Source organism: Patiria miniata, unplaced genomic scaffold (assembly GCF_015706575.1).
Source record: "Patiria miniata isolate m_02_andy unplaced genomic scaffold, ASM1570657v1 HiC_scaffold_24, whole genome shotgun sequence".
NCBI lineage: Eukaryota > Metazoa > Echinodermata > Asteroidea > Valvatida > Asterinidae > Patiria > Patiria miniata.
Genome location: NW_024037063.1, coordinates 13,141,681 through 13,157,438, shown reverse-complemented (window position 1 = coordinate 13,157,438; position 15,758 = coordinate 13,141,681). Strand labels below are relative to the sequence as shown.

General features: G+C 41.5%; 1 protein-coding gene across 33 annotated transcripts in view; it reads left to right on the top strand.

The window, feature by feature from the left end:
• Positions 1-809: 809 nt before the first annotated feature.
• The window catches only part of LOC119732624, a 62,952-nt gene continuing 48,003 nt past the window's right edge, over positions 810-15,758 (top strand). For 24 of the 33 annotated variants that reach the window (XM_038206235.1, XM_038206227.1, XM_038206229.1 and 21 more), the window contains exons 1-5: positions 811-1,619; positions 12,831-13,169; positions 14,428-14,781; positions 14,901-15,254; positions 15,378-15,731. In XM_038206235.1, coding sequence (XP_038062163.1) covers positions 1,523-1,619; positions 12,831-13,169; positions 14,428-14,781; positions 14,901-15,254; positions 15,378-15,731 — 1,498 coding nt within the window. In that variant the 5' untranslated portion in view covers positions 811-1,522. Of the gene's footprint in view, positions 1,620-12,830; positions 13,170-14,427; positions 14,782-14,900; positions 15,255-15,377; positions 15,732-15,758 lie in introns of all 33 variants that reach the window. The other 9 variants (XM_038206228.1, XM_038206214.1, XM_038206213.1 and 6 more) reach the window with 3 other exon arrangements.

Genomic DNA, 15,758 nt, shown 5'->3' with positions numbered 1-15,758 from the left:
CTGTTTACTTGGCATAACAATCGCATGGAGTTTTGGCAGGTTATCTGATTATATTAAGCAATTTTTTTGTGCTAGGTTAAGCAAATTTTGTGCTTAAGCAGCTCTTTGAATTTGACCCTGAAGTGCCTATCATCGAGACATCGACGCACCTATCATCGACCCAGTATTAAACCCGGCCTGACTGTTGGTGCACACAGGACAAATGTTTTGCGCGTTGCTTTGCTGTACTAATAACAGAAGCAGGAAGACGTGTATTTAATTGTGATTTGATTCATGGACTTCCATTAATGTCAAGTGCACTTTTGTGAGACGGTCCCCATTTCTCTTTTACACAATTCTAAGATTTCCTACTTTAAATTAGCATATAATGACGACACTAGATTTGTCAATTTAAGGTGTCCAACGGGGTCTTGTGGTTCAAAGGCGCCAGAGGTAAACTTCCAACTCATACAATTACAAGTGTGTATTTGCCTGCAATCAGGACCCTCTTTCGTCCCTCTTTTGTTTGTACTTTATAACTTTTTAGGAAGATCCCATATGTTTTGTATACACGATCGTAAACTGGGGACCTTCGGGACTTGGGGATCCTATTGTCCTCTATCGTTCAACTATTGAATCATTGGGTTGGAGAAAGTCACCCACAGTGAGCAATCTTGAATTGGAGTAGGCTTCCCTCTCATTTGGTTGGAAATCACCACCGATCATCTCCAGGTTATACCGTGGAAGAAAGAGCGGGAAGTAAACTTACATGTACATGTTCTATATCGTTGGGCTTGGCATGGTTAGAAATGCAAGCTACTATATATTTTAGTCGATGGATAAGACTGGACATTATTTAGATTACGTCACATAAAGGAATTTCACATGTTTGGCATAGGATGTACGTTTGTGTAAGTTGGCCCTGGTGCCTCCTTTCAACTGGCCAGGAAGGAAGTGCTGTGTTTTTTTCTTGTTTTACATCCCTCCCTCGCAAGCCTTGGAAGGCAGTTCCCAAGTTGATACTGTAACTGGAGTGCGGAAGTGCAATACATGTGACGGGCATGTCGGCACTAGTATCGGGCATGTAGAAACGAGTACCTGACAAATTAGAACAAGTACCAGCGGACTGAACCAACAAATAGTTCTCTTGTTGTATATAATTACCTGTGCGATTGACGTGCACATGCGCGCACAGGTTCAGACTTTCCAGTGCATGTTGGATAGGTTGCGCAAGCGTACAAATTCACCACGGGATCTGGAGATACAGTGCAAGAGAAGAGTCAACGTTGCCATTGTGATCACTGGATTCCCGAAGGGGAGGGTGTTATCACAGTCTGCAGTCATCTTGTTTTCGACCCAATTCGCCTATTGGTCAGCTAGCAGTTCAGCTTGCCCATTGCCTTCTGCATCTGCCGGCCACTGAGTGGGCACTGTGCGATGTAGACTCAGAGGTCTTGTTTAAACGAGTACATTTTGTGAGCTTCATAATAAGAATTCCAACTGTAAACTCCCAAAAGCTGTTGTGTTGCTTGTGAGTACAAAGATGGGCGGTCCTTGCGGGTCGACGCTTGCGGCGTGGCTTGTGGGAACTTGGTACCTGCTCCTAGTCTTCTGTGCCCATGGCAACGCGCAGGAAACAGGTATGTTTTATTAAGGCCATGGGGGGGGGGGGGGTGCAACGAGGCCATGCCCCCCAACAACAACAAAAGAACCCATTTTTTTAAGTGCCCGTCGCAAAAAAAGGCAGCCGCTGCTCACGCACACCACCGTGCCTCAAAGCCGGTTCATACTCGGCGCGAAAGCGAACGCGAAATCGAATTTGTGACCTCGGAGCAGGTTTTTGCGTTGCGAATTCGCAAAAGTTGAACGCATATTCAACCCCGGCGAATTTCGCAGTGAGTGCTTCGTGAGGTCAAATGTGCATCCTATTCGCATGAAGTATGAATCGGGGCCCAGCTATGTCATTTTATTCATAAAAATTCCTTAAAGATAATGCGAACCCCCCCCCCCCTCCCCGCTGCTTTGACACCCAAAAAATATACTGGTAATAATGTCCGCCTGTGCACACAATACGGATAGACCCAGCTTGCTTAGGGGTATTTGTCCACTATTCTGTAATATAGTGTTAATAATCGTCTGATTTGAACAGCGCCCCCATTGAAAGTATGGTGCGCCCCCCCCCCCCCCCACCTATTGATTTTTTTTAAGTTTCCGGAGAAAAACACCTGTCTACATTTCAGAATGTTTTGCTGATGAACCCAGTGGCGCACCCAAGGGGGAGGGGGGGGGGGGCTCGGGGGCTTGAGCCCTCCCCCCAAGAGGTCTTTTTTTTATTTTTATTTTTTATTAGTTCCCCGATTTGACCTTGGTGATATGTATGTGGCCTATTTTCGAGTAGTATGGGTGTAAGTGGCGCCACCAACGTCAAAAAAGTCCGCTCCTCCACCCCCCCAACCCCCCCCCCCCCAAAAAAAACCAACAATTTTTTGGGCGACCAAACATTTTGGGCAAAATGTTTTGAAACCCCCCCCCCCCCCCCCACAAAATTCCTGGATCTGCCCCTGTAATCTGATGCACTGAGGGACGTAGGGTTTCCCGACTACGCAGTGATGTTGCCGCACCAAGGCCAAGGGATATATGCACGTTTCATATTGATATTGGTGCGGTGTGAACTTAACTGCGCCTTCCGAAACCTAAGGTCGGCCAGGGCAACCATGCAGGCACTTCCTCTTGTTATATGCCATGTTTAACTGGGTTTTTTACGTGCGTAATTTAAGGAAATATTTACTTTAGTAACTTTTTTGTATTGAGCAAGCCCTAGTCTAAAAATGCAATAGCTAGAAATTCATTTCGGGGGAAAAAATCCGCTTTGGTGATTTTTCCCTTGTATTTAAGTTGTAAAGGGGTTTTTAAGGTGCCAAAAAACTATGAGTTTCGATCTTTCTCGTGTCACTTTTTCGCTTAAGATTTCTAGACATTTGAAGTGTTCACAGGGCAATAAAATACTGAACATAATAACCCCACGGAACGATCTTTTACAAACAATACATTTCTTTTCGATAGATGCTTTTTTGTTTTGATAAAAAAATTGCAATTTTAAAAGCCGACTAAACAGTATTGTTGTTGTGATTTTTGCTTGCTCGCGATTCGTGGTACCAGACCTCAACAATATGAAAAACTGTGCATACGCAGCATGTTACTGCATGCAACGTGTGTGTACACAGCGTGGGTGTGCCGACGTGTGTCACTGGGCGCGTCCATTGTACCTCAGAGGGATTACGACAAATTGTGGCGCAATAGGGCGCATGTATGTATGTTACAAATTAATGTTTGAATTTTATAATAAATAATGATTGAATTTTATAAAGTATTTGGACACTCACTGCTTTTCCAGTTTAATTAATGCATTGGTTACAGACGTACAGAAACCTGTTATAAACAACAATAAATTGAAGGACGTATTTTAGATCCCCTTTCGTGTACGTGTTTGTTACGTTCCTACTGAAATTACCATACGTTCTCTGGAAAGAGAGGAGTGCCGTGATTGGATTTGGAAGAAAGCCCTTATTTCCCCTCCTCCAATCAAAATAACTCTTGAAAATTTCGTACAGCTCGGTGCGATAACTAAATCGACTTTGCTGTTCGATTTATGTAATTTCCATATTTTTTTGTTTTAATGTTTAATGTTTGTAAATGCTGTAATTAATAAATAAATGTACCAACACCCCCCCCCCCCGGAAATCGACCAAAAAACGTGTTGACCTCCATAGGAAATCAAGATTTTTTCGTGTTTATTAGCATATTTCAACTCAAAAGGTCCGATGTTCCCGAACATGCTTTACATTACAAATGTGATCATCTTGAAGAGTATATGGTTTATACTTTCAAATGCTGAGCGATATGGTTAGATATTATCATCAATCTTTTTTAACGGGCTAAAGTTCAGAAGAAGTGTTTTGTTTTTTTTGTGGCGAATGAACAGTGTCGTGAGGGATGTTGAGCAAAATGATGTCCGCAAGGTTATATGGGTGACCTGACTAATTTTCTGAGATCGTGGTTACATGCTCAATACATTTTGAAAGCAGGTGTTTGGCAATATTAAAATGCGGTCAATCAAGAGATAAAGATCCAAAATCTGATAAATCAAGTTAGCTTTTGCCCTTCACCGACGTTTAAACACTGTATACTCAGTGTGTTACCTCGGTGTTACCTCGGTTAAACGTCGGTGAAGGGCAAAACCTAATTTGATTTATATCACCCCGACGCAAAATTCCATCTTATAAAAATCAGATAACTTGATAACCCCCTCTACCGTTATGTACAAGCTAGTGTGTACATATATATGTTGGGGAAACTTCGGAAAGATGCTTTTGACGAAAACAAAACGGTCCTAAATGTAAATAAACGACATCTGAGAAAAGACCAGTTGTTTCAATGAGCTAAATAGTGAAACCGTAACAACGGATCCCAAATTAAGTGGTCTATAAACGAAACATTACAAAGATATTTTCTTTAGTCATCAGTGTAAAATCGGCAGCCCTCATTACGAATGCAAACAGGTGCCGCTGAAATGTAGTACGTGTGGGAGGAGCCACTCGTCTCCAGTGGGGCGTAATTGGTTTAATCTGAAAGATAAAGATTTTTGGCTTAAGGTTTTAATTTGGTGTTAGTCGTTAGTTCAGATTTTAGGTTTCATTTTTTAATTTGGTTATTGGTCTTTGATTTGCTGTTCTTGTTAATAAATTATTTTTGTCCTTTTTTTGTTTGAAATCTAGAATTGGTGTCCCTTAATTGTCTTTATTATTTTAATTTCCTCACGACTTTTCCTTTCAAAGATCCGCTAAGTTCATTTTAGTTTCATTAGTTAATGCGAGTTCCCCAAAGCGTGTCATTTTTTCCAGGTTACATATGCATTGAACTTACGCACCTTCACCTGATAATATAACGGCCTATTAACAGTTTTTATACTGAAACTGTATACGGTACCTTTCTTTTGGGGGGAAGTCTATAAAGCCATAATAACGGAATTGTGACCAGACTCGTCATAAACGTGAGGGGTAGGGAAGTTTAAACCCTCCCTCTTGGACAGCCAAAAGGGGAAAATAACACAGAAGAATAACACATACTAGCCACCCCCTCCCCTACACCTAAACCCCCATCAGCCAAACCTGGATCCACCCCAGTTGCAAACACCTACTCAAGGGCGGCTCCAGAACACAATTTTTTTGGGGGGGGGGGGCCAAAAAAATTTGGTCCCCCCAAAAAGTGGGTCCAAAAAATTACGGCGTGGGGTTTGGGGCCCGCTTAAGGGCCCCGAAATTTTTTTTGGATTCTAGATGCTCTGTGGTGCGATCTGAGGCAATTTCCGACCACTTTAACCGTTTTTTTTTTGAGGAAAAGATGGTGGTGTACTCATTGCCTGCCTTTATTGCGATGGCACATAAAAAATAATAATTGGTTTCGTTTTTGTTTGTTTTTTTTTGGGGGGGGGCATGGCCCCCTTTGCCCCCCCCCCCCCCCCCGATCCGCCCTTGCTGGTAGGTAAGTTCGTGACTTTTCATACTTTACTGCGCCTGTATAAAGTTTTAATTCCCCGCTGTGACTGGACTCCAGATACGAGACTGCATCAGGTTGCACAAGGTATAGGCGTATGTTGTTTTCTTTTTCACCCTGATTTACTTCCGTGAAGGTTTACAGCTTTGGTGAAGCGCCTTCTAACCACTGACCTTGAGGATCCCATTTCCCGATTTCTCCATTGATAAAATAAAAAGAGCCTCTGTATATCCGCAAATTGTAAACAAAAGATTAAAGTTCGCAAGTTTTGTGTAACTGAACAACGGTGACAGGATGTAAGGCAGGGTGCGGTGGAAATGGTGCGCCGTACCAGCGCGTGCCAACAGGAAAGAGCACATGCAAACAATATCAGGAAACTGCGCAATCTCTCAAGCACATTGCATCAAATCACGACGCCCCCGCTATTAAAGCTCAATCGGGCTCTAAATTCAATGAAAACTCTTTTGAAACTTATTTGTCCTTGATTTGGACAAAGTTATACAGGGATGGGTGACAAGTGCATTGAGACACCGATCTATTATTTTAATCATTGAGTGTCCAATTTTTTTTTTTTTTGCCGTAGCTGTGCATGCGGTTCCGAATAAATTTGCCTCCTCGATAAAAGTTTATGAGGTTCTGCCCTTGGCTCAGGGCAATATAACGGCCAAACTTGTAACGCTCAGGGCCTGTTTCCCCCCCCCCCCCAGAATAAAGGCCAAAGGCAATTTGTGTGCGTGGGTTTTTTTGCGCTTGCCGTGCGTGACATTTTTTAATAGGCCTCTATATCTTGCAAAGTCCGTTGCCTTCTGTGTGGAGTTGTTCTGTAAATAAATAATTTCTTTACATTTTTTCCAATCATGAAAAAGTGGCACTTTTCCTCACAATACCACTTGCTTTCCAAAAAGTTTTAACAGACTTGCATGATCTAGAGTTTTGATTGACAGACTTGCTTTCTAGATCTCAAAAAGTTTGTGCGATGCCTGTGATTAATTATTGCCTATTTATGAAACTTATTTTAAACACATTGTATTCGCGGCCGAACGTCGTTCGCGTAGAGGTTTTCCAGTTTTTATGAGTGATTATTTGCATTAACCGGCCTCATTACCTCGCATGCATGCTGATAACTACTTTTTAGTACCTTTTTGGAAAGCCCGCTTAATACGGGCGATTCCCAATAGTGCGCCTCCAAGAGTCTACAACGCGTTGGCCAATCACAATGCGCGAAATCAGTCGACCTTTTCCAAACGCGCATTGGGTCGACAGATTTTGCGCATAGTGATTGGCCAACGCGTTGCAAACTCTTGGAGGCGCACTAGTGGGAATCGCCCGTATTGGAGTCACACTTTTGGAAAAGATGTACCCAACGTACGCGGTACACGTGTTGCAACGAAACTAAAGAAATCAACGGATTGGTAAATTCGGTGCGCCGAAACTAGGAATCTCAATTTTATTTATCGCATTTGTCTCTCCTCTGTAAAAATGTTGCTTTTGTTACGTTGTGTGTATGTATAGGCAGTGTTCGATTGGTTGATGGAAGCTCGTCTTCTGAGGGACGTGTCGAGGTCTTCCTTTAGGGCGTCCTCTATTATCTGGGGAGCTGGGGAACTATCATGCGATGATTTATTTGATATCCAAAAATGCTAACGTCATTTTGTCGTCAACTTGGCTTCCCATCTGCATTGAGAGTTGTATCTGCGTCCACTAAATTGTCTATGGGCACTGACTCATGATTCTCCTGGACAATCTTGAGTCCTCAGGAAATAAAAGTACAATTGCAGCTTGTCCCCATGCAGAAAGATTGAGGGTAAATGATTGTGGACGTTGGGAAGATGTTGGAGTCATCTGTGCTACATCAGCAACTGCTGCGCCAGAGGTTTCAGGGATACCGGTTAAAATGGCCTTTTACCAGTATCTTTGATTGTTTAAGAGAACTTATGAGATTGCAAATGTGGTTTGTCTCATCTATAAAAATTTTGCTTTCGTTATTTTGTGTGCCGGGCAGTGTTCGATTAGTTGGTGGAAGCTCCCCTTCTGAGGGACGTGTTGAGGTCTACTATCAGGATAACTGGTTTGGGGAACTGTCTGCGATGACTTATTTGATATCCAAGATGCTACCGTCATTTGTCGTCAACTTGGTTTCCCATCTGCCGTGAGATTGAGAGCTGTATCTGCTACCGCTGAATTTTCCGAAGGCAGTGAGCCAATTTTCCTGGGCAATCTTTGAGTGCTCAGGAGATGAAAGTACACTTGCAGATTGTTCCCATGCAGGATGGAGTGTAAATGAATGTGGCCACTCAGAAGATGCTGGAGTCATCTGTTCTACGTCAACTTCTTTCCCTGTTGTTTCCGGCATGCAAGGTGACTTGGCTGTGCACCAGTTTCTTGGACTTAAGAAAAGAGTACTGTACTATAACCCCCACTCGAAAATCTGGTTATGAATCCGCTCTTGGCCTTGGCTCAGGGCAATATAAAAACGGCCAAATTTGTCCGCGCTCTAGGCCTGTCCCCCGGTGTCCCACAAAAAAAAATGTGCAAAATGTAAATTGTGGGTTTTTTTAATCGTTGAAGGCCAATATCCTCCATTGGTAATAGGCCACTCACTGCGCTGCGGCGGCTTGCGTGGCATTTTAGGGCTCTACCTTCAAAGTCCGACACCTTCTGTCATGTCTGTGTGGAGTCGTGTTGTTATAAATAATTTCTTTACATTTTTGTCAACCAAGAAAGTGGCACTTTTTAGTAGCACCTAAACAATGCACTATCGTCATAGGCAATGTACTTTCCATTTCCAAAAAGTTTTAGACTAAGTTGCGTCATGTACACCTCAAAAAGTTTGTGCACTGTTGCATGTTTCGCGTCGATTGAGGGCCTCCTCTATGCAACATGTGGCGACATGAAAATATTTACTAGTATTAAAAGTTGGCCACAATATTCGCCTACAATACAAATCTCTCTTAAAGACTTTGTCATCATATTCCTTACAGTTCTCACACGAAAATATACTCTTTGAGGAGGTACAAGGTAAGCAAAAGAAAGGTCTTTTTTCTGTTTCGAAAGTAGCGTCAGGTTACAACATTTTTTTCCTGATCCGTCCACATGCAAAATGCATTGAGGGGACCGTATTCCGTGATGCTCTCGATAGACGGGTATCAGGTCAACTCGGACCCAAACCAAGTCGGACCCATGCCAAGTCGGACCCACGCCAACTCGGACCCACGCCAACTCGGACCCACTACCAACTCGGACCCACGACCAACTCGGACCCACGACCAACTCGGACCCACGACCAACTCGGACCCACTACCAACTCGGACCCAAGCACGACCAACTCGGACCCAACAATGACTCAATCATTAGTTTCAGAGATTATATTTATAGGTAATCTTGATGTTAGTGCTTATAATTATAGTGAAGATATTCTGTAAAAAAATACATTGGGCAGAATGGGGCTTTTAGTTTTGTTTTCTTGTATTGCCGCTGTGTGGAGCGCTATTTTATGATGCGTATAGTAAATACTGATGCTAAACGTTTATCGTTTTGAATGTCATGAAACTATAAACGTGCTTAGCTTTTTGAAACCGTGACCTGTGAAGCTAAACCAAGAGGTATTAATAGCGTATAGTATTAGGCATATCGTATGTCATTTGTACAACTTGATATATACGTGCTTTTTCAAAATCTCGATTTTCTTTTCCAAACGAAATTCAAAGGATTATAATTTTCAGTAAAAAATAAATTACTTGTTAATTTGTTTTTGCAGGCCCTTGTGTCGTGTAACAAGTGGTTTTAAGTGGCACATTTTGTTTCAGTGAGGAAGTTATTAATTTGAAATAACTATTAAGGCCTTTCATTTCATGTAATTGTTTGGTTTTTTTAATTCACATGCTGGCTTTGAATTTTGTGGGATTTTTTTATGAATCTGTTTAACTTTTAATAATTTTTTGATTTAACTTTTTTCCCCCGTGGAACATCATAGTGGAACATACAGGCAGCTACCTGTAAGGCCTTGAAGGAAAATCTTCCCAGAGCTCCAATACTCCTTTTTGATGATTGACATTGCATCTATTTGTAGGGGATTAAACTTGATCATTTTTTAATTCACATGCTGGCTTTGAATTTTGTGGTGTTTTTTTAGGAATCCGATTAACTTTTTATACTTTTTTTTATTTAACTTTTTTGTTTAATATGGAACCTTCGTTTTTCTTGCAGTGTATGCAATGGTGTTAATGTGTTTCTTTTAAAATGGAGATTAGAATAGACTTCGTTTTTATATCTTATTTTATTTATTGACTTATAATGTTTACTTATATTTATTGAGTTAAAAATGTTATGTTTGAAAGTGTTTATGTTTTAATGCCATATTTTCCAATTATATTTTTCTATGAAGATCAGCCCTGTTCTTAATTTGTATACTCGTTACGTTGAAGTTTGGATTAAAATGAAATAAATTGCTGTTAAATTTAGCAAGATGGTGTGAACGATGTCAATTAATATGTTTTAATGAAAATAAATAATTGGTTAAACTTTTAAAGCGCAATATGTTTTAATGGAAACAAATAAAAATAATAAATAATTAATTACACTTTTAAAGCGCATTTCAAAATAGCATTTCAATGCGCTTTACAACGACAAAAATGTTATACTGCTGCAATACAGATATGAGATAATTTACCTTACAATTACAATGAAAATTTATACTAAACAGCATCACTGTAATAACAGATGAGAAGTGGACAAACTTTATGAAATGAATGATTGAAAACGATGTCGAACGATTGAAAACGATGGGTCCGAGTTGGTCACGCATGGGTCCGAGTTTGTAGTGGGTCCGAGTTGGTTGTGGGTCCGAGTTGGTTGTGGGTCCGAGTTGGTCGTGGGTCCGAGTTGGTCGTGGGTCCGAGTTGGTCGTGGGTCCGAGTTGGCATGGGTCCGAGTTGGTAGTGGGTCCGAGTTAGCATGGGTCCGAGTTAGCATGGGTCCGAGTTGGCTTGGGTCCGAGTTGGATTGGGTCCGAGTTGGATCGAAACCGATAGACGAATCCAGCTGGCATGTTATCAGTTTACGCTCAGGAGGCCCCCTTCAATGGAGAAACCATTGTACACACTGGTGAACAAAGCAGCTGCCCCTTAGTTGACGGATTATCTTAAACAATGGCTTTGCCATTGAAGCTTTGAAGGGGTATTTGTGATTAGAATTGTTAGCATGCGTGGATTGCATGGAGCCTAGATGTTGAGACTATACAGAGGCCTGGATGTAGAGCACGACTGAGGTAACACCTGTCTTCAATGAATGTAGACTTCAATATTGGAATGTTTCCCTCAGGAGTCATTTCTAGTATAAGCTTGCTGTGATGAGCTTAAAAGCGGAAAAGCATTGTTTATGTTCTGATTTTGTTTTTTAAATTTCCACTTCAAATCCCATAGACTTTGTACATGTTTATTATTTCCGTCTGGCTTTTTGACCTTAAACAAACTTGTATTCTAATGAAACTGAACCAGTGTAAAGACCCCATGTGCAGCGAACTTGTGTCCTGTAGAATGAGGTCATGATGACTTCGTCATGGGTCATCTTAAATGTGCAAACGTGAAGACCCTCTATCTAGAGAACTGTAAGTCCGATTGAGTTGAAACTCGGTATGTAGTTAGACCGGTATGTGTAAAAATAGAGGTGACGTCATAATGACATCATCATGTGATTTTACATCGATTTTTGAAGTTTTGAAGATTATCACCATATCTCTCGAACCCAACATGCTAAACTCAAAAAAAATGTGTATTAGGCTTGGTAGGTAGTATGTATGTGTACAAAAATTCGAAAAATATGTGACATCACAATGACATAATCAAAAATTTTGATTTTTCAAAACACATGTAAGGGTAAGTCTGATTGTCTTGAAACTTGGCGGGTAGGTAGACACTGTTAAAGGGAAAATACAACATTTGCAAACATCAAAAAATAAAACTACCAAATCATTTTGAAATACCTTGCTGGACTGTTAGTGAATGACAGTGTAAAGCATCCTGTAAAATCATGGCACCTGGTTTACTGTCATTTTCAAGAAAAGTGGTATTTTTGTATCAATTTGCAACGCTGATCGGCCGATCAGCGTTGGAAAAAACTGGCTTTTTTCCAAATACTGGCCCCAGTTGACCATCGCACTTGTTTGCAATCGATTACACACCTATGAACGGGTACAAGCCAGCTAGACTGGTTCCCTAACCTTACAATTCCCCAATATATGTAAACTGCTCTGTTTCTTCTTAAATGGAGTCAGGGAACCAGACTACAGGAAAATGATTGTTTTTCTTGGTTTTTAAAGCATTTTCGAACCCAAAACCTCAAAAAAGTCAGTGTAACTATATTTGCTATATATTTCCAACCCCCCAATTCCATCCATTTCTGAAAATTACAGCAAAAGCAAATGATGTATATTCCCTTTTATATAGAATGCAAAATCTGAAGTGACTGTGACATCATGATGATGTCATCACCTGATTTTGTATTAATTTATATGTTGTTTTCATTGTTTTCTAATACAAAAAAAATGTTCTGTTCATCGAGCAGACATTATAGCTCTAGTTTATTTGTTTATTTGCTTCCTGAAGTGTGCCTTGAATTTCAGTTGCCATACAGATAGTTCGTGAAAAGTTCTTTAAACTATGAAGACTGTTTTATAACTTAAGGACCCTCTTCATGGCTATAGCCTATAGATTCTTAAAATGCTCGTAAAAATGCCCGAAATACCATTGAACAAGACATGAAATATGTTCATTAGGTGTTGTTAAAATGATAATATTTGGTTTAGGAAAGAGAAAACCTGTTAAATTCCATTCACATTAGAACAGCCCACCCCAGTCATGGCATGAATCATGGGTGCTCCAGGTTTTTTTGTGGGTGCATGGTGGGGAGGGGACATTTGCCCACCCCACCCTCATTGACACCCCCGCCCACTTTGTTAAATGTGTATTAAATTAATGGCAAATATGACTTCACATCTCCTTTTCATTTTTGTTGTTGTTGCTTGTTTTGTGCTTTTTTAGGGGTGGGGGTGGAGGGGAAGGTGCCCCCCCCTCTTACTACGCCCATGGTCTGAATGAAAATAATTAAATGTACAAAAAATAATAGGGGTCCATAATGCATTAAACTGAATATTCATAAACAGTAAAATGACCAGTGAACTCAGCCTGGTATCAGTGATATTTTCTCTCTGATTCACCACGCAATCAAATAGTGTTAATTAATTAGTGTAACAGCTCGTCTCGTCTTAATACAATCCCACGTTGAACATTACTCATCCCCAGGGGATGTCCGTTTGGCTGATGGATTCTACCCATATCAAGGGCGTGTGGAGATTTTCAACGGAGAATGGGGCACAGTCTGTGATGACTCTTGGGATATCCAAGACGCTACCGTCGTCTGCCGTCAACTGGGCTACCCAGGTGCTGAGAGGGCTGTATCTGCGGCTGCCGAGTTCTCTACTGGAGATGGGCCAATTTTCCTGGACGATTTGTCTTGCACAGGAGACGAGCCAAATCTAGGACAGTGTGGGCACCGAGGATGGGCAAACCATAATTGTGGACATTCAGAAGATGCCGGTGTGGTATGCTCCACTCCAAGTACAGATACCATGCCCTTTTCAGGTAGGTATCCAAATGAAGTCTAGGTTCCCTTTTCAGGTAGGTATCCAAATGAAGTCTAGGTTCCCTTTTCAGGTAGGTATCCAAATGAAGTCTACGCTTTTCAAGGAGATTCCGGCTTAAAGGTAATTTGGTAAAGGTACAACATTTGCAAAAAAAAACAAAAAAACGGCCACATTACTATGTGGTACCTTACTTGACTGTAAGTGAATTATTTAGTCTGAAGCATTACGGTGAAATCATGGCACCTGGTATGCTGTCATTTTCAAAAAAGCGGACTTTTTGTATCAATTTCCAATGATGGTCGGCCAATCATCGTTGGAAAAAAGTCCAGATTTTCCTAATCCTGCCCTCAATTCACCAAATTTAGTTTACTTAAGCCCACATTTTGTTTGCACGTAGTTACACATCGGTGAACGGATGCAAACCAGCTAGTCTGGTTCCCTGACCTGACAATACCCAGACGTCTATAAACTGCTCTGTTTCACCTGGAGAGGGGTCAGGGAACCAGACAACAAGAAGATTTTGTTTTCTTTTTTTTTTCCAGCATCCCTGAACACTAAACTTTGAACAGGTCAGTGACAGTGTAACAATATTTGCTAAAAATACCGACCCCGAAACCTATTTTTATGTGGTCCATTAAATATTACCATGGACTGCGTATGTTCCTTTAAAGCTATAGTCCATCATTTGCAGCCATCCAAAAAGTAACTGGCATAATTATTGTTGAAAAACATACTTGGTTGAAAGATAGTAAGGGGACTAAACTCCCTGTGAAATTATTCTTTCTGGCAAGAAGGCCTTTCCAACAGTGCGTCTTAAGACGCACCGTAGGAAAATTTAGATTAGTAGTTTGTTTTGTTATTCGGCGAAACCCGCAAGCATTGGCACGATGCACATGCGCGCGCGGGTGCTATAATTCGTCGCGTTTAGCTGCAATCGGCTCAGTGAGAACACGTCTCAGACGCTGAATTCAGGCCGCCCCCCCCCCCCCATTCAAAACATGATTCAGCAACTTTTGATTTGAAATTGAGATCCTAGAATGCTGTTTTTCTCGGAATATACAGCTGAAACTGAGCTGAAACTTCTTCAGGTTAGTTGTTCAGTATCCTTCATTAGATTTTGAACACTTTTGTCGCTTCAAACCAACAAAATGCACAAATTACAAATGATGGACTGTATCTTTAAAGATCTGCAGCTCCGGGTACATGATGTATTTCAATGTGTATGTTGACAGTTCAATGGGGTTTTATATCTCCAGATGGCAGCGTTCGACTGATGGACGGTAGCTCACCTGCAGAGGGACGTGTTGAAGTCTACTTTCAAGGGGGGTGGGGGACTGTCTGTGATGACCTGTTCGATATCCAAGATGCTACCGTCATATGTCATCAGCTTGGTTTCCCATCTGCAGTGAGAGCTGTATCTGCTGCCGCTGAATTTTCCATCGGCAGTGGAGCAATTCTCCTGGACAATCTTGAGTGCTCAGGAGATGAAAGTACACTTGCAGATTGTTCCCATGCAGGATGGACTGTAAACAACTGTGGCCACTCAGAAGATGCTGGAGTCATCTGTACTACATCAGCAACTGCTGGACCAGAGGTTTCAGGGATACCAGGTAAATATAGCCTTTTCACAGCTACCAATAGCTTTGATTGTTTAAGAAATGGGATTACGAGATTGCAAATGGTGGTTTCTCTTACCTGTAAAAATATTGCTTTCTTATTTTGTATGTAGATGGCAGTGTTCGATTAGTTGATGGAAGCTCATCTTCCGAGGGACGTGTTGAGGTCTACTATCAGGGTAGCTGGGGAACTGTTTGCGATGACTTATTTGATATCCAAGATGCTACCGTCATCTGTCAGCAACTCGGTTTCCCATCTGCATTGAGAGCTGTATCTGCTGCCGCTGAATTTTCCATTGGCAGTGGAGCAATTCTCCTTGACGATGTTCAGTGCTCAGGAGATGAAAGTACACTTGCAGATTGTTTCCATGCAGGATGGACTGTAAACAACTGTGGCCACTCAGAAGATGCTGGAGTTATCTGTACTACATCAGCAACTGCTGCGCCAGAGGTTTCAGGGATACCAGGTTAATATAGCCTTTTCACACCTACAAATAGCTTTGATTGTTTAAGAAGTGGGGTACCCAGATCGCAAATTGTGCATTCTCTTATCTGTAAATATATTGCTTTGTTATTTATTTTGTGTGCAGATGGCAGTGTTCGATTAGTTGATGGAAGCTCATCTTCTGAGGGACGTGTTGAGGTCTACTATCAGGGTAGCTGGGGAACCATCTGCGATGACTTATTTGATATCCAAGATGCTACCGTCATATGTCAACAACTTGGTTTCCCATCTGCATTGAGAGCTGTATCTGCTGCTGCTGAATTTTCCATCGGTAGTGGAGCAATTCTCCTGGACGATGTTCAGTGCTCAGGAGATGAAAGTACACTGGCAGATTGTTCCCATGCAGGATGGACTGTAAACAACTGTGGCCACTCAGAAGATGCTGGAGTCATTTGTTCTACAACAGCAACTGCTGCGCCAGAGGTTTCAGGGATACCAGGTAAATAGGCTTTGCACCAGTAGAAAT